This window comes from Artemia sp. Qi Xiang Cuo, chromosome 1 (genome assembly GCF_049724085.1).
Source record: "Artemia sp. Qi Xiang Cuo chromosome 1, ASM4972408v1, whole genome shotgun sequence".
Taxonomy (NCBI): domain Eukaryota; kingdom Metazoa; phylum Arthropoda; class Branchiopoda; order Anostraca; family Artemiidae; genus Artemia; species Artemia sp. Qi Xiang Cuo.
Genome location: NC_142794.1, coordinates 68,204,204 through 68,227,792, shown reverse-complemented (window position 1 = coordinate 68,227,792; position 23,589 = coordinate 68,204,204). Strand labels below are relative to the sequence as shown.

General features: G+C 34.9%; 1 protein-coding gene across 1 annotated transcript in view; it reads right to left on the bottom strand.

Annotated features, from left to right (window-relative positions):
- Window positions 1-3,693: 3,693 nt before the first annotated feature.
- Usp16-45 (ubiquitin specific protease 16/45) overlaps window positions 3,694-23,589 on the bottom strand; it is an 81,182-nt gene continuing 61,286 nt past the window's right edge. The window contains exons 9-12 of the mRNA XM_089086354.1: window positions 15,636-16,127; window positions 11,739-11,923; window positions 8,565-8,672; window positions 3,694-5,165 (exon numbers count right to left, since the gene is read on the bottom strand). Coding sequence (XP_088942480.1) covers window positions 4,860-5,165; window positions 8,565-8,672; window positions 11,739-11,923; window positions 15,636-16,127 — 1,091 coding nt within the window. The 3' untranslated portion in view covers window positions 3,694-4,859. The remainder of the gene's footprint in view (window positions 5,166-8,564; window positions 8,673-11,738; window positions 11,924-15,635; window positions 16,128-23,589) is intronic.

The following is a 23,589-nucleotide window of genomic DNA, read 5'->3' as shown; positions in this document are numbered from 1 at the left end:
AAGGAAAATGGTAACTTCTTGGGAGGGAGTAAAGAGGGTGACTTTGAACAGATTGGGATGGAGGAGGATCATGCGTAGCTGTGTTGGCCTCAGGCGGCTTGGTGCTGCAGTAAGTTGTTGGTAGTAGTAGTAGTCAATCTATTAATTTCGTAGTGCCTTAATCTGACATTGAGCCTAAAATGAACCCAGAGTAATTTGATTGTAAATCAATCAACCTAATTTTCTTGAACTATTAATGCAAGCTATTTTTTTGGTATTGACTTCTCATTCTCAACATTAAATATTTGTAGGTCTTGATCAGATGAAAAGTTTTTTTTCTGACCTCAAGAAGATTTTCTCTACTAAAGCTATAATAGCTTTCATCAACATCAGAAAACCGAAGTTTTCTATGATTGCTTCCGGGTGTTTCAGGGATATGAAGTTTTTATGGTAGTACCGCATTTTCATCTGAGTCGCCAAGTTGAACCACGAAAACAATTTATAGTTGAATTTTATAACGGTTTCCATTCACAAAACTTCTACCCTTAGCAATCCGTTAACTCCTAAAGACAACTACAACCTTCAAAGGAAATCTACTCCTTCTTCAGCTGTTTGGTGCCATACATTTTAGCTGATTTTTTACCTATGTCTCCTTTTCTTGAAATTGGTACCTGCTACTACAATAACTGTTTTGAGAGGTCTTTTTCATTGACAATTAACTGCCCCATTATCACACTTTTCAGGATATATGTGGTTATGCAAGCAGTTGATATATATATGGTTATATAAGGATATATGTGGCTATGTATTTGGCCCATTCAAACAATCAATTTTCTTTTTTGCTGCCCTTGGTGCTTCAAATGATTTTGGCAGAATCCTGTGCATCTGAATGTGTCATTAGCCCCCCAATCAACAACGATTTGAAAATTGTTCGGATGAATTTTATTGTTTAAAATTTTATTGATAAATTTGAAATGGTGTTATTGTAACGCAAAATTACAATATAAATGGTATTTAAACCAAAAAGGTATATATTTAAGTTTGTAACGTGCATGTCTTCTTGGGCACGTGAAAAAATTAAACAAGCTGAGTAACGAGTGAAATGGGGAGGAGAGGGAGAAAGGGACTACTGCAGCTAATCCACAGCAGTGATGAACTGGAATACAGTCAATTTAGCCATGGACACCACAATAGCCCATTTAGAACGAAAAGTTTTGCTTAAGAAATGGTTGCGGAACTTAGGACTTTGGACGAAATTTTTACATGTGATGGCATCTTTACCGAGCAAAACATTTTTTTCGCATTTTTAATGCACAAATAACCTATCGATGAACAGAACCTTTAACAAATGAACGAAAATACAAAAAAAATCAACAAAATAACCTTGCAAAGTGAACTAAAAATTAATGAAATTTCCTACATTTTTCTTATTGTCACTGGTAGTAGCTTTCTCATTTTTGTTCGTTTCCATCTTTACACCAAAGAGAAATGGAAACAGATACTAAAGGAAACTTAAGGTTGACTCTGAGAGAAGAATAAACAACAGCCAATGATATCCAGCATTATCCAGCAAAACCAAAAAGTTAATAACAAGATCCTAACTAAAAAGATTACTTCACGTTACCACGGTAACGTGAATCTAACGTAATAACTTTATATAATAACGTTTGTTATTTTTGCTTAACGGCAATCGGCTTCGGATATGGGGCATCGAGATGGATAGAGGGGAATTTTTGCTTTTTCTAAAATGAATTATTTAATATTAGTATATATCTAAATTTAATTAACATTAAACTATAAAATAGGATGGTTTATTACGGTTTAATAATTGATTTACTAAAATCAATTAATTTTAATTCATTACATTAGTTTTTTTTTTTACTAACCTAGGGTTGGCAAAGTAACCTAACCTTACATTTCATAGCCAATAAAAAATAGTTCGCAACAAAAGAAACGTCTAAATTCAGAAAATCTGCCGTACCAATGGCACACGAAGTTTTTAGTTGCAGTCAAACCCATAGCAACAGTCTCTTATCAATTCCTTATGCTCTTTGGGTGGCACTTTGAGCACCTGCGAATATCTTAGCCTCTTTTTTTATTTATAATATACAAATATAAATTTATTTAATAACTAATTCATCAGCAACTTTAAATAAGGGAAAAATAGTTCGTCATCATCCTCCCCCAAACAGCTCTGTGGCTAGCAATACAAGCAGCAGTTAAGAAATTTTTACTTCTAGCGGGAGTCAAATTAAAAGCAAAAAGTCCACGAAAAACCACAAAAATGAGCTAAAAACAAATTATAATAAATACCTTGAGAAGAGGTATTGTTCTTTGGGAATCAATAGATTTTTAATGTTTGAATTTTTATGGATTGCCTTTACAGGTCGTGGTGACTTCGTGGGGATCAGCGTCGTATATTTATTGTGTGTTGACAGTTTTTTTTTTTTTTTTTATGTGTCTTATCTTGCTAAATTTAATGAGTTAGTTTTGCTTAATTGTTTGCACGGTTTTGCGGGGCAACATTGACAAAATATAACACTATCCTAACAAGATTATAATTTTAAAACAGCCAAAAGAAAAATCTTAGTAAATCGCGGTTTTTGGATATGAATAGCCAACAGCAAATATTCTCATTTTGATCCTCTGGGTTCTTCAATCCCTATTGTTTAAGACAATCCTTACAAACGTGAAACGCTAAGAGTCGACCAAGTGCGTTGTCACTTAAATCGTAAAGCAAAATTTTGAATAAATGAGCTCTTCAATTAGGGACTCTGTCTGTAAATACTTGCTCATAATTCCTCATCCGTTAAATAACGGTACAAATGTATACAAAGTGGTAAAATGAGCTATATAAAATTTTGAGTTCAGATTTTACTGCAGAGCCGATCCACGTGTTCCTAAGGCTTACAACTAACTAAGTTGAAAAGGGAGCTAATTTAAAAATTTTGAAAACTCTGGATTTCCATCTAACATATTCTGCCATCTTGCTTCATTTCTAGTATTTTTTTATTTTATTAGGTATTTATTTTGTCGTTGAATCGATCAGCAAATTTCTTTTGTTCATTCAGCAAACGACCAGGTCCGTCGACTGAAGGGGGGATGGTCACTTTTATCCTTTTGATCTTCCTCTTCCCTCTAGATTAACAAAAACATTTTTGGTGTTTTCATTTGAAAAATCTTTTTATGGCATTCCCGTTGAAAATCGAAAAAACAACGAAATCCCCCTCCCCCAGATTTCGAAAAATTTATTTTGCATGAACTGACGCCTCTAGTAATAGCCAAGTTGATTTTAAAATAAACATTCAGAATTCTATAAGAAAAATTCACGTGTGTTTCTGACATCTTTTGTTTTTTCCATTAGTTATATTTAAATAACAGATGATCATGATAGATGATTCTTTGGCTTTAAAGGAATAAGAAATATTACTTTGAAGATTTATTAAAGCAAATATAAACTTGAACAGCGATAATACAGAACTAGCTACCCTTGAAAATGAAATGTTCACCATGCACTTAACATTCAACATCATCTCGTCTATTATCATTCACTACCATTACCAAGGCCGTACCAAGAGGGGTTGGGTGCGGGTTTGAACGCCCCCCCCCACGAAATATTAATCCGACTCGTAAAAACGTAAAAAATGCATATAAACAGATTTTTGATGCGTCTTTTTAAGTGTTTTTGCCCCCCCCCCTCCTCCCCATGGAAAGTAGCCCCTCCCCAGAACAAAATCCTGGGTACGGCCCTGAAGATTATTACATTATTGAATATCAGATGTATTTTTCGCAAAAAGATCAAGTCCGGCTTACAATGAAGACGTATTACAATTTGTAGAAATCACACCTTTAGAAGATATATACACACCTACCCTCCCCTTGAGGAAACTGACATGCAAAGATACAAAATTCTACATAACTTTTAAATAAATCCAAAGAATTAGATAAAATTTTCAAATAACTGTAAATAAAAAAAATATTCATTTTTACACGGGCTGCATATATATGTTTAAGGACTAAAAAGCAGGTTGCGTCAATTGGGAGGGGAGGATTTCCCATCTCCCTTCGAATTTGAAAAATAGCTTTTTGGTATTTTCTTTGAAAGATGTTTTTTTTTTGGTATTTCCATTAAAAAATCGAAAAAATAACAAAATTACCCCCATCGCCAGATTTCGAAAAAACGTTTTACCCCAGCCTTCCTGCATTTATGAGAAGTAGCTCCTCTACTGAAGAGTGGCGGTATGCCCTTGGAAACTGAGATCTTTTTATTTACGTGTGTTATAAATTTATCAGTAATGAAAGTTTTACTGATAACTTATTCCCTTAGTGGAAACTGTAAGGTTTCATACAACCTTATTATGAAATTATCAATAAAATAAGCTTTGCTGGTTGACCAAAGCCTTACTGGTAAATGAAAATTGTCAGCAGTTAGTTGTAAACATTGTGAAATTTCGATTTGGGTTTTCTGTCGAGCAAAACATAACAATACAAAAACACGACGTGTCAGAATCCAGTGAAATGAAATAAAAACAATGATATGAAATAAATTTTTAAAATGATTTCTAACAAGTTCACTGATACATCACCCCTAATACCTTCAAATTTTCCCATAGATTCCTATATTCTTAATGTAATTTGACTCTTTTATGTAGTTCCCGCATTCCTCTTCCCAAATACATTCCCGAAACTGATTGAATGAATGAACTGGATCGAAAAACCCATAGTTTTTATCTTCAGGACTCAAGCTCCCTGTTGACTCTGTGAGACTCAAAGAATATTTGTCCTAATATTCAAAACTCATCAATATTTTGCATAATATTCAAAAAGTACATACTAATTTCAAAAAAATTAGATGTTAACACTAAGCACACTAAGCTTACCTAATATATTCTCTCATAAAAAAGTAAATATGCTTGTGACTTGAGAACTCTATCGATATCAACCGAATTCACTTGAGTATCACTAACATAGTACCACTTTGAACTTGGAATTTTGATTCCCAGATTGTCTAAATCACTTTCTGAAAACTCACTAGAACTCCGTCCAAAATCGTTAGGTAATTCTTTCAATAGGTCAGGAGTTTCAGGTCTTTTATCTGTCATGGATTCGATTAAAGTATCAATATCTGATGTACTACAAGACATCGTTCTTAGGAATTGTTTTGGGTCACCATCCATCGGTCGAACCTAGTATAAAAGAAAAATCATTAGTTTCAAAATAAAATTTTCTAGCTTTTAGACACTAATGCAAGTTGAAATTGTTTTGCGTAGTAAAAACTTTAATTTAACAAAATAATTCTAAACTTTGAAAATGAAATTTACCAAGTCGCTAGGCACTTATAACGACTCTGTTAAAACATTCAGCAACAAAACGACTATTCTGATGGTTCAAATAACGTTTTGAATACATTTCATATTACCTTTACAATATTACACTATAACCCTTTAAATGCAATTGAATATTTAATATTTTAATTTAATTGTATATTATCTAATATTATCATTTATTTGAATATTTTGGCTTTCGATTCAATGTGCATTCCCTCGAAAAAAATGGATATATGCAGGGTTGCCACCGTTGGTGATTTATCAAATTTGGTGGTTTTTTTTTCGTTTGGTGATTTTTAGGTGATTTTACCTTAATTATGGTCATTTTATTATTAAATTTGGTGATTTTACTATGTTTACGTAACAGCTTTTTAAAACAATGAGGCAAATTCTCATAAAAATGCTATTAAATAGACTCAATTGTCAGTGAATGGCGAATTTACTGCATATCAAAATAGCCGGTCAGGGGGGATGACCAAAAGCCGTGCCACCTATATTAGTACAGAAGAAAATGTAATAGACGACAATCGCGGGATCTACGACGGGCGGTGTTTGGAATCTTTGGATCTACGAAGTTTGTTACAGGCCCAGAAAATATATTATATTATTTATATTTAAGCCTATATTCACATCTGAACACTTAAGTAGGCGGGATTATATACTTATTTCTTGTCATCAACTACTATAATAGATAGGGATTGGCTAAATTCTAGACAAAGCATGGTTCTAGCTGAAGGGCTTTTGACTATTTTTGAAAATGGATGCACCAGGGGAGAGAAAGTTTCGGGAAAGACCTCAAGCCCTAAACCAGGCCCCAGGAAGGTGCATTCTAGCTTCCATTTTAACTGTTTTACTATTTCTAAGGCTTCAGAAATAGCATAGAATTCTTTGTTCCATAATTTTGTTGGTCTGCTTTCCCTTAAACTTAGGTTTTTAAAACACGACGCTAATGACGTGAATTGGATTTTAAGCTATTTAAGGATTTTATTTCCGAAGTTAAGATGCCAACCTGAAAGTTTCATTCCCATAATCTAACTATTTCCAAGATAGCGAAAGTCCCTCCACCTAGAATTTTACCCATTTTACTCTTGTGTTTGGTATATAGGAGATGTAAGCAAAACCGAACTTTTTAAATCTTCAATATTGGGGATAAAACCACTAACCCAGTCTACTTACCAAAATCGCTATTGTTTGTCCCTCTATTTAATTGAATTTTTACCCTTCCAGTATGTTAAATGTTCAGACTAAGAAATGTCATTTCCTGCCCTATATTAATCATTCAATTTTACTGTCACAGTTCGTTCTTAATAAAACAGTTTGTGGTAACGAATTGTAAGTAAGGAGGGTTGCAGCTCAATAATAGCTGAAATACTGAAATTTTTGAATTTTGAGATCAAATTAAAAAAAAATGAAATGAATAGAAACATCAGAAGAATTGGCCTGTTATGCTGATTCCAACTATATAAGATTCATTAAGTTTTGTTTTACCCATCGAAGGCTACAAGCCTGTGAAAAATTTGCCCGATTTTCGAGAAAAAAACGGGAAAGAACCCCCAAAAGTAAATGAATCTTAATGAAAATCACACCACCAGAATCAGCGTTACTCTGCAACAATGGAAAATACATACAAAAAACTTGGACTGTAATTGATGCCAGAGTCAACATTTTTCTGCCCCTTTTTTGGAGCTCTGGCACGAAATTACCATAAAATCTACCATAGTCAAAGAATTCTTTTTAAACCAATATAATCTTGATCTTTGAAGTATAAAAATTGGCAATTTCTGGGAGCGAACACTTTAAATAGAAACTTTAATTAGCTCTGTGAACGAAATTTGTAGGAATGTGAGATTTTAAAATCGTTTGGTATGAAAAATACTTTTCTTTTTTTTACCAGTAACATGCATAAATTCATCTAAATATGTAAATACCAATAGTAAGCATAAATTCAACTAAAAATAGGTATTAAAATCCATTAATATTAGACAAAACGCTCAGCTATAAGAATCACTTAACAGATAATATCACTATTTGGTACACCAAAGTTTTCACTGCCAAGTTGCCCTTTGGTGATTTTTTCTGAGAAAAAATGGTGATTTTTTTTGCGTTCAGTGGCAGCCCTGGATATACGTCCTATGGGTCCTTTATTAAAACGTAGGGTAAATAATTGACTCGGTCAAGTTTTGTTTGTTAGCCTTATGATTCAACTATAATAATTTAATGCTAAATTATTCAATACTGATAAATGAGAAAACTTAAAAGGATACAGCCGTTGATCGCTCTACAAAGCTTACACAGCACAAAGTAAATTTAAGGCATAAAGTCTGTACTTGCAGCTATGAAGCCAATAAAGGATAATATTTCTGGGGCGAGGAAACTTCCTTGAAAGGTACTTCTTTGCCCAGATTTGATCCATTTTATTGCTGAGCTTTTCAAGTTTATGTTCCCTGTAGATGTTATTAATATGTTATCTTTCTGCAATCCCACTGTTTGAATATTTCAACGCAGGACGACAATTTTACTATTATTTTATGGCTGAAATTCAGCTTTATCCACTTATATTTTTTTTACTGAAAAATACAGTAAAAACTGATGGAAAATCGTTGAAAAACGGAAAAATGTCCCAATTGTTAAGCCGGAAAAAAAAATCGAAGTATAATAATTATCCCTGTCGCGGAAACTGGAGAGATCTAATGAACCACATGATATAAGTATCTTGACCTTTCGGTGCAAGTTACTGCTGGCATTGTAAAAAAAAAAAAAAAAAACTAGCATGTTTTACAGGGAACATAAATATCAAAATACACATCGTCACAGTTTGTATGAAACCACACACACAAAAAAAGCGGACAGCAACCTTTGAGCTGGGTTCAGACGGGTCTAATTTATTTTGACATCCGGATTCCAAGTTTTGCAATGAAAATATCCTCATATGGACTGTATATTTCGGATCCATTCTATTTCACATTAAGAGTTAAAAAACTCATTTTTCCCGACTGAAAAGTTGTGTTTAAAATAAACTAACCTTTTTCATTTGAAAGATGTGGCATCGAATGCTTAAAAACAATTTTACGTACAGTCGGTATCCTTCTTAAATGATTTTTCAAAAGAGTCATTTTTCAATAAACTTTCAAAGAATTTTAGAGAATTTCGCTTTCAATCTCACCAATTTGACAGGATAAAACTAGGCAACTTCTCTAAGAGCTTTAAATAGGAAAAAAAAGAAGAAGAAACGAATGAAATCAAATAAAGAAAACCTACCTTAACACAGGCTGTATAATGACCACTATCGAGTCTTCCGCTGTGTTCTACCACGCCATATAATGAATATAATATATGCTTTTGATTTAAAGACACTGTCGAAATTCCCTTGAAAGGAAATGTACTTTAGAAACACCGATTTTGAAATGCATGTCAAACCCTTCTACAGAATATTTTGTTTTTCAGGAAAATCACCCTAATATGGAATGAATGTAACACCTAAATATCCTAGGTGTATATGCATTAAGTTAGGTGCATTTTGGATTGGAACCAAATGTGACCATGTTAAGGATATCTTTCCTAACATAATAATCACTGTTCCTCAATTGCTTTCCAACCCCCTCCAGACACATAGCGAAAGGGTGAGCAACGTGAAAAAAATGAATAAGATCGCTTAATCTTGAGATTTTTTTTCCGAAGTGCAGGGGGCGGGGATGATAAAAACTCAAACAACACATAGAGTCAAATTCTATCAAGATCCTAATCTTTCACGGGGATACTATACTTAAAGGTGCCTCCACAACTGTTTGTTTGCATGCGTGGACGTGTTATTTTTTGCTGTTGACACAAGCGGATCTTTAAATGCTGTAAAAAAAATTAGTGGTTTGCAAAGAAAAACAACTGATACCTTAAAAAAAAACAATAATAAATCTATCCCTGATGATTTAAATAGATTTTTAGATTCATCCGCATATAATCAAAAAATATGAATTCCGAAAATAAAAATGAAACCAGAAAGTAATATACCCTGAATATCAGCGAAAGCACATTAGAAATGGAGAGACTTAAACTCGAGCATTGGCAAATTGAGATTTTATTGGCTGTTATAATAGCCAATGACAAACAAGAAAATAAAGCGACAAACATCTATTTTATTCTATTCTCTTGGTTCCATTAATAATATCTAAATAAGCAAAACAATGATATAATTTTCAGCTTCAGTCATAAACTAACAAAAAAAGAGTAAAAACTGAAATTTAAGTTTTCAGGATAACTATTGAAAATTGCTTTTGAGTAATTCAGAAAGTAAAATGAATTGATTAGCTAGTAAATAACGACCAAGGCCTTTGTGCCATATGAAACGCAAGAAGTTACATTTAATTGGGAAGAGGGTGAAAATAAAACATAAGCAAATATTTCAGCCATACAACTGTGATTTTTTAGCGTTTAGTTTTAGTGTGGCATTTAAGTTTAGTATTTTAGCCCTTTAATTTAGTGCCCTTTATTTCATAGCTACTGTTGAATTTAAATCAGTAATGTAGTAATTTAAAAAACGTTATGTAACATTTTTTTTTAGTAAGGTTGAATGTCATCCCATTCCCTCAAACAAAGCAAGTTCAATTCGTTGATTCAATCTCTTTTTTTTTACTTACTTGGTTTCTCAGATATTTAGAGCTTCCTCTTTTAGACTATACATATAGACTATATGGACTTTCTCATTTTCAATAGTTAAATTTGTTTAGACAATTTTGTTACAATATTGGCAGCATTGATATATTGGACTCAGATCCGGATCCGGTTCGGCAGTTGAATGCTATTGAACCTTTGGCTAATCTGATTCATGATTACAACCAATCACAGTTGAGATATGACCAATGACTGAGTCCATCGTCTAATAAATCAGATCTGATGATTTGGCGCTTTTAAATTTTTAATCAATCAGGTTCAAGATTCAGAGTTTGACTTGATCCAAGACCTAGTCTATTGTGTATAAGAAGTACAAGATGCGTTTTCTAAGCACAGTTCTATTGTACATTCTGTCAGAATTGCAGAAGTCTAGCTTACTATAGTAATTAGCCAGTTATAGAGTTGCTGTTCAGAATATTTGAGAAACTGGTAACAGTCGAATCTTCAGTAGTTTTGTGGGAAGATAAGGAACAAAGCACAACTTTTACGATAGCGTCTTTAATAAAAACTAGAAGATTTCAAAAAGAATTTCGTATTTAAGACGGCAAATCTGCCTAAAATTTCACAGTAAAAAATAATTAACCAGAATTCGTTTGTTATAAAGAGTTATTACAAGACAGAGTCCAGTCTGCACCAAGTAGGCTTTGGTTAGAAGCCTGCAGCAGTTTACTACAGTCTGCAGCAGTCTGGCCTAGTTCACTACTAAAAGAATAAATATGTCTAGAAATTTTGTTTTGGGATATACTCCAAAACCATTTTAGGGTAAAGGTTAACAGAGGGCAAAGGCAAAACAGAGTTCTATTCAAAATATCTTGTAATTGCTAATAACCATGAAATAATGTGGGACCAATCCGCTAGTGGCATTGATCTTCTCCTAGAGAAGAGGGTCGTATGCAGGATCAGATTTAAGGAAACATCTAAAATATTTGCGTGCCATAATATATTCTGATTTCATCTTGAGGACGGCGTTTGTTTTAACCCTCCATTCATGACACTGCTTTAGTACTTACAGTTTTCTCAAGCGGCACCGTAGCGGCACCAAAAGCGGCAAGCGACGCCTGCACACAATGAGATTTTACTAATACCGAGATCCAGCTAATTCTAGTAATTAAAATCAGTTCAATCTCCAACCATCCATAGCTAGCTTACAGAGGGTAGGATATTTGAAAACTAAAGTTTGGAGAACATTTCTACAAAAAAACAAAAACAAGTCTTACTGTACCTGAAGATGTATAGGATTTTTCTTTACTATTCAAAAAGTTTTTTTCCCTCTCAATGAGAGTCAATGTGTTATTTATAGCTGTTTGGTCATTTTTACTGATTTTTTTTTTTCCAAAAACTCTTGCTTTTCTTTATTTCAGGAAAACTGTAGTAAAAAGATATACCTCTTTCACGTAAAGACCAACAGCCACCATTCAAAATAAAAAAAATGAGAAAAATGAGCTACTATACTTCAATTTGTATAATACTACGTTATGTCTGTGTTATGGCGAACTAGGGTATCAGAACTCAGAAGGTTATATATAGACTAAAACAAAGGAACAAAACGTTTAACTTTAGCTCAGGAGATAAAAAACCAAACAATAGATAGGTGATAAATAAATTAATTAATTACTTCGGCTTCCCAAATAACCAATTAGGATAATATTAAGAAACAATGCCAAAGATTGAGCCAAAGAAAATAGCAAATTTCATATATTTCCACCGAATTTCTTTTTAACCAAAGTTTTGTCTTTTTCTCCACTCAATTTTGAAACCTTGCCTTACCAATGAAGCAGCACTACAAAACGGAGCTAAATCCAAGATTAGTGGAAATCCAACGTGCCTATTGACTTTCTTCAAAGTTGTGCCGCAATGGGTAAACCTCTTCAAATGAATAGTCAAAATAGCAGGAGGGACAAATATTAGCAACTGTTTCCTTGCTGGACTGTGAACACATGTTTCGTTTCCATCTGAAATGAGAAAAATGCATACAATGAGTTTAGCATTGCAATACTGAATTGAGAGAGGAGGGATCATAAAACCAAGCATAAAGATCCATCCGAGCTATTGATGGCGCATAGGGCTTTAACAATTGTCAACGTTTCAATTAGCTCCGTTTTCATTTGCCAGGTCTTTTTTATTACAGTGATAGGCAGGGAGCTTGTCACCCAATCTCGCGACAGCTAGAATCAAACCCTTGGCTCCGTACTGTCAAGCAAAGATTAGTCCAGTATCGTGCCACAGAATATGGCTTATATATTCTTCTTGTGCTTCTCACACTGTCTGCATGTGCCTAACGAGTTTTACTTAGTCACCACTGTTTATCTAATGGGGTTTTCACAGTCTTTCTCAGATCTGGAAGCAGAGGTTTTTTCCTTGGCCTGGGTACGGTTTGATCACTTAATATGTTGACTGACAAGAAAGTGACACCCCCCCCCCCATCCTCCATTCCTTGACATGGATACCGTCTTTTCTTATATTTATACGAATCTACGTAGAAAAAAAAAACACACAAAAAAAACGCAGCATTTTGGAAGTTCTCTTTCGAACCTGATAGTGCGGTGGTACATTAAATAAGATCTTTCGACAAAGAAAATTGACAGCACTATGGGAAAGGAAGGTACGTTCATCTCCCAAATTATTTTAAGCGCTGTGATTTTGTTGTAGTCGATGTGTTTATGTAGTGTTAATAAAGATTTTAACTATCCAAAAACTAAAGCAAATGCAAAAAACTTCAAGCTGTGCTCTCTGTTGGTTAGAGTTATAATTTTGTTGTAGGCATTGGTATTTATATTGGATCAACAAAGATTTGATCTATTTAGTAGATGAAAAAAATTCCGTTCAATCCACCATATCATCTTCAACCAAAGGACCTTCCATCCTCTTCCTTAATAGTCGGACATGTGTTCAAGCGCCTCTGGCTATGATTTCATAAAAATTAAAGACCTTGTAATAACCCAAAGAAAATTTGCAAGGTAAAAGAGGAATCTATACGCCGTCAAAATAGAGAAAAGGTCAGTACATGCATGCGAAATGAAATTGATTTCTCCTTTTACGATGCTTATAAAAACAAGTGATAGAACTAAACAAACTTTAAGTCAATGAAAGCTTAAAACACAAAATAGATATTTTTTTTCCAGCATACTTGGGTTGCTTGTCCAATAGATAATATTACTTATCCTCTGCGTTTCAGGTGCAGAAACAAGGTCGTAGATTTCATTGTAACCCTGCAAAAAGCATTAGCAGTGAAGATAACCAGCATCATGTTGTTCTTCATTGACTTTCGCATAGTGTGCCTCCAAAAATAAGGCACATGATCAATGTTGTTATGCCTAGCCATCAAAACCTTTTCAGCCAATTCTATACCGGTCAGCGTTTATTTACTATCTAGACGCGGGCATATTCAAATATAGAATCTTATGCAAAATTTACAGACTAGTCATAAAATTTCATGAGTGGAGAAGATAGCAAGCATTCACTCAAAAGCATCCTTAAATTGAATTAATAGAAAAGAATCGAACGCTGCCGGTAAATAGAAAGCAATAGAACAAAATTCATCAACACCACTAAAGCTGGTTAGTTTGTCTGTAACCAAAGATATACCTCCTAAAACAGCATATATACACACGCTTGCACTAATACTCTGACAGGTGCACAACAATACACGCACAAAAAAGGGTTCATTTTTCTTTTTTGCAACAGGAGTTCTACATTAAACATGGTGGGTCAATTTGCAGTAAGGTAAGGATATTCCATTTCCCCTTATTAGAGCTTCAGTGATATCCTTTAAAAGCCCTTGTCTCTCCTTTTCAACGAGACTATCGAGTCTGGGCAGCTTCCACAAATATGGAAACAAGATTCCATAACCTTCTTAAAAAGGAAGACGAAAATCCTGATTTTAGAGGTGTTAGCCCCATCTCCCTCATTCCTATATTCTCAAAACTGTATGAAGAATTCGTTGCTGATTGGCCTAAGGAAAAGATCCTTTCTCTTACAGACCTCAGGCAATTTGGGAACCTCAAATTTACTGCCACTTCCTATTACTTTATTTATCTTACCAAATCCATTGCGAAAATCCTTGAAAAGCCTAATACCTAGCTCAATTAAAAAAAAATTTAGCGTTGTTAATCACAATGCATTAGTTCAGAAACCTGTCACTGAATTCAATATTGACTTTCTCCTGGTGGAATCGATTTTCCTTTTTCTTATCAAATGGATCACACGTAGTCAAATACCAAAATTCTTATTTTAATCTCCTCACTGTTCACAATGGAATACCCCAAGGTACTCTCCTAGGTCCCCTTCTTTTTTTCAGTTATGATTAACAGTCTCACTAAGGAGTTTCCCGACAGATTGAAATTTGTTAATGACTTTACGTCAATGAAACTTGCTATAAAACCCTGGAATTAGACATGAGAATAAACCCTCGTAAAACGACGAAAATATTAATTTGTTTCCTAAAATCCCCAACCATTCTTCTTAATCCTATCCGTCCTAAAGTCCCGTGTCCTCCTTGAAATTACTTGAAGTCACTATTTCTCCTAATTTAAAGTGGGATATCCGTATCAATAATATTATCGACAAAGCTAATGCATCTATGTCCTTCCTTAAACTTTTGAATATGTTTTGTGTCCCCCATCCCATTCTTTAGGGATTTATACCTGCTTTATCCATCCACATCTTGAATATACTTTTCCGGTTTGGCACCCTCACATTTCGCAGGAAGAATCAGATAAAATTAAATCTATCCAAATAAGAGCCCTGCGAAAAGGTAAAGCTCCATACTCTTTTCTTCTAAGAGCAAAATTTAGGCGAGAAACAGTTGGGTGCCGGAGAGTTAAGTTGTGCCTCTATTTTTAAGAAAATGCGATATAAAACCTTCGCACGGAAAATATTTTCCTCAAAAGACACTCCCCACGAAGACCTCCCCTCCCCCGGGCCGCCTCTCAGCCTGTTCCTATATTGTCCCCCATTCGCTGCTTGACTTCAAGATACAAAACCATTTGTCCTTTATGGGTTTACCCATGGAAAATTTTTTTACAAAAACATCCAACTAATTTACTGTTTGTTATTTGTTTTCTATTCTTTTTTCCCTTCTTTTTATGCTTTTAATGATCTTTTTTAATTTACTTGTTTGATTTGTTTTAATTTTTCAACAAGACATGGCTCGTTTCATATATGCTTACTGCTTGTTATTTCTGCTACTTCTTATTTACTGCTTCTTATTTATTTTTTTCTGTTCGTTTTGTTCCCTCCTTTTTATGGTTTTGATGATCTTTTTACTAGCTTGATTTGTTTTAATTTTTTTTACATGACATGGCCCATATATACATACTTCTCGATTCCTTTTTAATTTGTTACTTTTTTTTACAACATTGACAAAATGACGGTGCATTCTTTTGTCAATTTTATGTATATGACTGTTTTAAACCTTTCTTGATTTTACTTCTTTTTTTTCTTTATTTTTTTACTCAGAAATACGAATTTGTCCCAGCTGAATTTTAAAAGTTATTTTCGGTATAAATCTTATTTCAAATGTTAGAAAGGGCTTTTTTAAAGCCACACATTTCTTCTGGAGGATTTTTGCACTGATCTTACAAAGACTTACAAAAAAGAAGTCTAGGAAATAAGTCTAAAGAAAAATAAACTAAAAAAAAGGTCATAAAACAAAAATCCACTCACGTGCTTTTTTCTTCTGCCTTTTTGTGCAACTTTCACAAACAATACTATTTGTTCCAAAAAGGAGCTCAGGTGCAGTGAACTGGTTTAATCCAGAAAGTATGCTACACTCCCCGTTTTTCGGCTGATATCGAGGGGCTATTGCTGACAAACTTCGGGCATACCATTCCGCCTTTTTCCTTGAAAAAGAAATATCTTCACCAGCTTTATGATCTGATGTCAGATCAGGATTAAACGACCTTTCTGTGGTAAATGGCTCCTCATTTGAGTCATGAAGTCTTTTCTCTGCCTTTGGCAAAGTATTTGGCCGATCGTTCGATCGTTTTTTTGCTCGCGTGGGTGCATTGGCGAGATCTAAACCTTCTATATCTTTCTTCAAGCTTTCTATTTCTTCTTCCTGTATTTCGTACGTATCTCCATCGTTTTGAGTAGAGACTGTACGAGAAGTGAGACTCTCAGTTTCAGCATTATCCTCCACGTCAGCATCGCTTTCATCTGCAAGAATAGCCATTAGAACAAGAGATACAAGCCCATAATTTGAACTATTATATTCATACCAAAGGATGTAGTTAATAAGCTAGCAAATTTCAAATAAAAACATTATCAGCCATTTAGCTGTTCTCTTAAGGGCTTGACAAACGTAAATTTTTTTTAGCCTTTTAAGGGTGTATATGCAAAAACGGTAAGCTTTTTTTCCTGTTAGCAAATATTTTAGATATATGAAACATGGACCCTCAAAGAAGAATTTTCGTTTGCACAAGCCGTCAAGGATATGAATTGACAGTGAATGAGTCTAAATGTTTAAGGTATACCAAGTTACCCATTCCGACACTTGCAGTGAAGTGACGTAAGAACGTACGGCAGTAAAAAGGACAGTGCCGCTCGTAAATAGAACACGCTTTGCCGGTTCTTTGAACGAGGGTTTTGTAGACGGAAGAAAAAGTGTCTGTTTTTACATATATGCTTAAATTTTAGATCAAAATGTTGCAACAAAAATGATAGTAGTTTTGACCACTTAAATTTGTGTAGTGTTTTAACTTGTACTGACAGAGAATGCGTTTTCGCTCATGTCACTCCTGACTTTCGGAAAATAAGACGGCATATGCCAACGAACACGCCATTATCGCTCCCTGATAATGGCGCTTGCCTGTGTCAGCGACAACCTTGCGAATATCAGACAAAATAGTTTCGAATCTCTACCAAGCTTTCAATCACCAAAATTCACTCCCCCAAGCCCCCCCCCCCATCCCTGAATAACCCGACTTTAGTATCCCCTTTCAGTTTTCCTCCCCCACCCACACGCACTTCTCCTCCACTTCTTCCCACCATGCCCGGGCATAACCATTTTCGAAATTTTCAGATAGCAGGCAGAACGATCCACAGGTAATAGCTCCATGCAGAGTTTCTAAAACATCAAATAGTGAGACGAACGCTAATATATTTTCAGCTCCTTGGTCACCGTTTCTGTCTCGTAACCGTTTTGCAGCCCTCCATGATGCATCAGATAGCCTAGATATTGAATTAGATGAAAGTGAAGTCTCTCTCCCGCCTAAACAGATTTTCCCAAAACAGACAAAAGTAAGCAAAGTTAAAGTTGTTGAAAAAGAAGTCCCTCAATCACATTTTCATTTTCCTTCTTTTTTGACTTTAAATGCGGAAAGTCTCAACGTTGATAAAATGGGGGAACTTGAGGGTTATGTTCATGTAACCGGAGCTGATATTATTACAGTTACAGAAGTACACAAACAAAGTCCTGAACATCTTACAATGCAAGGTTACAAAAAATTTATTAAACTAAGACATCAGAATCATCTGTTAGGTGAGAAAGGTGGCGGCGTATCGTGTTTTGTACGTGAGCAGTTGGCGCCGCGGCTTCTGCAGATTCCCCATATTGATGACGATGATGAAATGATTTGGATTATGATTCAACCAAAAAAGCTTCCGAGATCTGTATCTGGTATTGTTATTGGAGTGTTTTATTGCTCACCTAGTATGGCATCTTTCCAAAAAAGGTCTTGGCTGAACAGTTAGATTTGTGTATTGATTTTATTACTTCTAAGTGCCCAAATGTTGGAGTTTGCGTTACTGGTGATAAGAACGATCTAAGAATTGAAAGTTTCCTCTGAAGTCAAGGACTCAAGAAAATAGTAAAGTTTCCGACTACTAAAGGCAATACTAAACTCGACGTAATTTGCAAAAATCTGTTAGAATATTATAATACTACTACATGATAAAGTGGGCTCCGCTGCCTTCGTTTAAAGAAAATATGTCATTGAGAAAGTTTCATGCCCCCCTCTTTCGGACAGGGGCCTCTTATAATTTGAAAATTGGATTACATCCAAGTCCTGGGATGAGGTAGCAAATTTAGAGTCCTCTGATGAAAAAGCTAAATTTTTGGAAGATAAATTAAGAAAAAAATATGAAGAATGCTTTCCTGAGAAAACGTTCAAGCGGTGCAACACAGATCGTCCTTACATAACCCAAGAAATTAAAGATTTGATTCAGCATAAAATTCAACAAAGAAAAGAAGGGAAAATAGGAAACGCTAATGTAATACGCAACAATGTACGTAAAATGACAAGAAAAGCTGCGACTGAGTATTACCACAAAAAATCTTTCAAATCAAATAATCAAAATAATCTTTTTCAATCAAAGCATAGCATGTGGTGTAAGGAAATAAAACGAATTTGTGGAAAATCCTCTAGTGGTGTTCTATTTTGTTCAGACTCTAACGATGAAACAGTTGCTAACCAATTAAATGGTCATTTGGCCAGAATAATCCAGTCTTTGCCGCGTCTTCATGTAAATAAAACAAACCAAGAGTATCAGAAAATCCCACACGATGGTGTACCTTTACCTACTATTCCTGAGGATCATGTTTTTAGTAAAATAAAGAAACTTAAACGAATTAGTATAACTCCCATAGATATTCCGATTGAACTTATAAAAACATTTCCTGACAAATTGACTAAGCCACTAACATAAATTCTTAATTGCATTTCAACTTCTTCAGTTTACCCACAAATAAGGAAAACGGGGTGTTATTCCAATCCCTAAAAAGATACTGAACTTAATTTCGATGGTGTTAGGCCAATCGCTTTGACCCCCTTGTTCAGCAAAATATGTGAAAGTTTTGTAGCAAATTGGCTAAAAGCTGAAGTTGAACCCCTACTTGATCCTCATCAGTACAGTAACAGAAAAAATACATCAACATCCCATTATCTAGCCAGTCTTTTAAATTTTGTTTTTAAGCATGTTAAGCATGTTGATCAACCTGGTAAATGGCTAAACTTAATAACAATTGATTTTAAAAAGGGTTTCAATTTGATTGATCATAACATTTTAATTTCTAAGATTTTAATTGATTTTAGAGTGAATGTTGCTGTTGTTAAAATGATTCAGAGTTTTTTAATACATAGGTTCCAAATTTTGAAATATAAGAAGTCTTTCTCTGAACCCGAGCCAGTTTTTTGTGGAGTGTATCAAGGTACCATTCTGGGTCCTATTCATTTTCTAGTTACGATCAATGATATTGCTAATGATTGTGAAACCGCTGGAAATATGTTGACGACCTTATTCTTGGAGAAATTTGTGAAGCCAATGAATGTAGCAAAGCTCAAATTTTAATTAATAGCATAAATAATAAAGCTCCCAGTTCAAATATGAAAGTATATAATAGTAAATCTTCAATTTTAACTATTTCATTTTTAAATTCTTCTGAACCAAATTTTCTACCAACTATCTCTGATTCTCTTAAAATAAGGAAAATTAAACTCTTGGGAGTCATTATTACCAGTGATTTAAAATGGGAAGCACACATTTAGTCTAGTAAAAAAGGGGAATGCTAGGCTGCAGATGCTCAAGCTTATGTCGAAACATGGCGCCCCTCCAGATCACCTCCTCCGAATATTTTCATCTTTTATTCTCCCAATTCTATAATATGCATCTCCTGTTTGACATTTTGGACCGAAGATTGAGCAAAGCGCCAGGATCGAAAGAGCTCAGAGAATAGCTCTAATGGTAGTTCCAAAGCCGGCTAAAATGTCGTATGAAGAGCAGCTGAAAAAGTTCAAAATGCAAACTCTGGAAAAAAGAAGAGAGAAAATTTGCATTGATTTCGTAATAAAATTTCTGAGCCACCCAATTCACAAAACTCTTTTCCCCCCTCGATCCACAACAAAGCGACTCCCGCACAGGGTTGCAGAGCCTGTTGAGAAACTTCAGCCGGTACACTGTGCCCATCAGCGGTTAGCAAAAAGTTTTATACCTAGTTTCGTAAATATATATAACAAAAATTTCTAAATTTTGACCCATCATATTTTTTATGTATTTTCATTAATTTTATTGCGGATCATGCTTTTAAAATAAAATTATAATCTACTCTAAGGTAAGTATTTCCGCAAGATGAGTATTGAAATACTTGGTTTACACACTCAAACTCTCCGACATAAATAAGCTAACATAAAAACGGCCCAAATAAGCTTCAAAGTAAAAATAATTGCTAGATCATAAATTGGCGTGTAATCTCTCGATTTGAATATATAGTCTTTTTTAGGTTTAAAACGCTACGTCTGTCACCCCTTTAAGTACAAAACTGGTTTAAACGCCAAATAGGTATAGCAAAAGAAGGAAAATTGAAATTTTATGTCGAAAAAATGACGATCAGTGACGTCAACTTACGAAAATGCAGAGGCGGATAAAAGATTTTTTTTACATGTAGGGTGCAAAATATTGTTTTGCTTATTCCAATTTTCTCAACAAAGATACCAAAAAAAAAACATTTTCCCAATGAAAATGCTCGAACCTAAAATTCAATTTTTTCAAAATTTAAGGTGGTAGGCACCCCCTCCCCAGATTAAAGCCAATGTAAAAACTAAAAAAGAACACTTTCAAGGAAATATATAGTTTTCATAATCTATTTTTTTAAATCAGACATTATATGAATTTATAGAATTTAAGCTTGTATATTTCTCGGTTCTAGAGGTTTACCCTTCTGGAAAATACCCCTCCGAAAAAATACTCTCCCCCCCCCAAAAAAAAGGCTTTCCAATTTGAGAATTTTATTTGAGTTTTTTTTTTATTTCCGTAGGGGGAAGACATTTTGGTACTTGTGTATTATGCACCACTCACTCAAGTTTACGCTGTGTGCAAAACTCGAGAACAAACCGGTTTCTTCGTTAGTTTCTTTCAGCTTAGCGCGAGACAAGACAAAAACCAGTGACAGAATAAATGGAAAATATATAATTTGGGCTATATATTTGTACATAAGGGGGGGGTAAAGTATTTGGACAGTTTGCAGTCAAAAAACAATTTTCACTTCATAACATGCAGAAGAATTGTACCTAACACATTTTGCATGCAGACCGGCTATACTTTACCCCCCCCCCCCATAATGTGCAAATCTATAGCCCAAATTTGCTCCTAAAGTAACGAAGAAACTATAAAAAAAAAAACAGTTTATTCTCGAGTTTTACACATCGTAAACTTGAGGGAGTGGCGTATAATACACAAGTACCGGAAGTTTTCATAGACAGAGAGAGCCAGATTTCCCGGTATTATTTGAAAACGATCAGAAATTAAATTAAAAAACAAGTTTTTTTAACTGAAAGTAAGGAGCAACATAAAAACTTAAAACGAACAGAAATTTTTACGTATATGAAAGGAGCTGTCCCTTCCACAAGACCTTGCTCTTTACGCCAAAGTTTTTACTTTTTGTCCTAATTATTTAAGAACGATTCCTTAAAAACAAATGGCTGTTTAATTATAACAATAAGTTTTGTTTTAAAATTCTATACAAAAAAAAACTTTAGCGTCAAGAGCGAGGTCTTGAGGAGGAGGCTGTTGCTCCTTACTTTCAGTGAAAAAAAACTTGTTCTTTTTAATTTAATTTCTGATCATTTCCAAATAATACCGGGAAATCTGGCTCTCTCTCCAGGAAAAATTCCGATACTTGTGTATTATACGAAGAAACCAGTTTTTTTGGAAAGCCTTATTTTCCACAAGAGGGGGGGGGGTATTTTCTGGGGGGGAGGGGGTATTTTTCTCGGGGATATTTTCAGGGTTTTCTTCGTTACTTTAGAAACAAATTTGGGCTATATATTTGCACATTGGGGGGGGATAAAGTATAGCCGGTCTGCATGCAAAATGTGTTAGGTATAATTATCCTGCATATTATAAAGTAAGAATTGTTTTCTGACTTCAAACTGTCCAAATACTTTACCCCCCCCCCCTTATGCACAAATATATATCCCAAATTATATATTCGGGGGGGGGGGGGGGGTTAAACGCCGGCCACCATATTTCTCACAGTGAAGTCGAAGTAATTATAGACGGCATTATACGACAACATCAGCAAAACCCTTCTGAAAGCCATCTTTTGGATTGCATTCATTGTCCCCTCTTTATCTGCTCACAAAATTGAAAAATCAGCATAGAACTTGGTATACTACTTTTGAATTCATGCTTTTAATGATGTAAAGTAGTGACCATGGAAGCCGATAACGGAGATATAATAAAGAACACTTTTTTATTACCTAAAGTCAAGGAGGCACACTTGTGCCTCTATAAAGAGGCGACCCACCACAATGTTAAGCGATTTCAGGTCCTAGAGGTCGCAGAGAGACATCGGTTATCTCATTTTGTAGCCCAAGCTCAAACTAAGAAACGTGCAAAATTTCATCCTCCTCCGACTTTATCTTCATGGGGTAAACTGGGCCGGAAGTTTCGACCCTCCCACCACAGCCCCCCTTTAACGTTGTCCGATTGGGCTGAAATTTAGAGGTTAAGCTTTCCTAGGGCCCGGTAGCTTATCCTCGAAATTTCAGCTCAATCCGATCACTCCTTCCCTGTTTTCAAAAAACCAAATATAGCCACTTAAACTTCATTTCTCTTTCTTTTTTTTTGTTATCCACGCCTACAGGCCACAGTTGGCAACTGATCCGGGTGAATGAGGACTCATTCGAAGCAGAATTCGACCTGTTAGGGCCTTTTGATATTTTCAGACCTAAAAAATTATCCCCCGAATTTACATTTACGAAAAACCTCGTTTTCCTATAATAGCCCATGTTAATTTTTCCCACCACAACCCCCCTTTAACGTTGTCTGATCGGGCTGAAATTTAGAGGATAAGCTTTCCTGGGGCCTGGGAGCTTATCTTCGAAATTTCAGCTCAATCTGTTTTCCAAAAACCAAATATCAAGTTTTTTGGGGATTTGCTTGCGTCAAAAATAGATTCCCCTTACTAAAAAACAATTACTATTGTGTCTCTTTAGTGCAGCGGTCGAGACTTCTGGCTGTCAGGCGGAAAACCCGGGTTCGATTCACCGTCAGAGGAAATTTTTTATATACTGAATTTAAATTTTAAAAAAGAAACACAGTTTCTTTTTTAAAACTTTAACTCCTGACACGATCGGCTAACAGTTAGTCAAGCAATAATAAGTAATAAACTGTACAAAAACGTGCAGAAATTATTTGAAAAAAACTACGTTTTCTAAAGAGTTAAAGAGGCTGAGTTACAAGGTCGAACCTTAAAACGTACAGGGATTAGGAGGCACAGTTGGGGGCTGCCGCCCCCAAACTTCTCGCTTTCGCAGCCTTTAAATAAAAAAAGTTTTTTAAACTGAAAGTAAGGAGCGACATTAAATCTTAAAACGAACAGAAATTATTCCGTATATGAAAGGGGCTGTACCCTCCTCAACGCCTCGCTCTTTACGCTAAAGTTTGACTTTCTCACAACTCTTTTTTTTAAACAATAAAATCTTTAGTATAAAGAGCGAGGCGTTGAGGAGGGCACAGCCTCTTTCATATACGGAATAATTTTTGTTCGTTTTAAGATTTAATGTCGCTCCTTACTTTCAGTTTAAAAAACTTTTTTATTTATTTAAAGGCTGCGAAAGCGGGGGGTTTGGGGGGCAGCAGCCCCCCAACTGTGCCTCCTAATCCCTGTACGTTTTAAGGT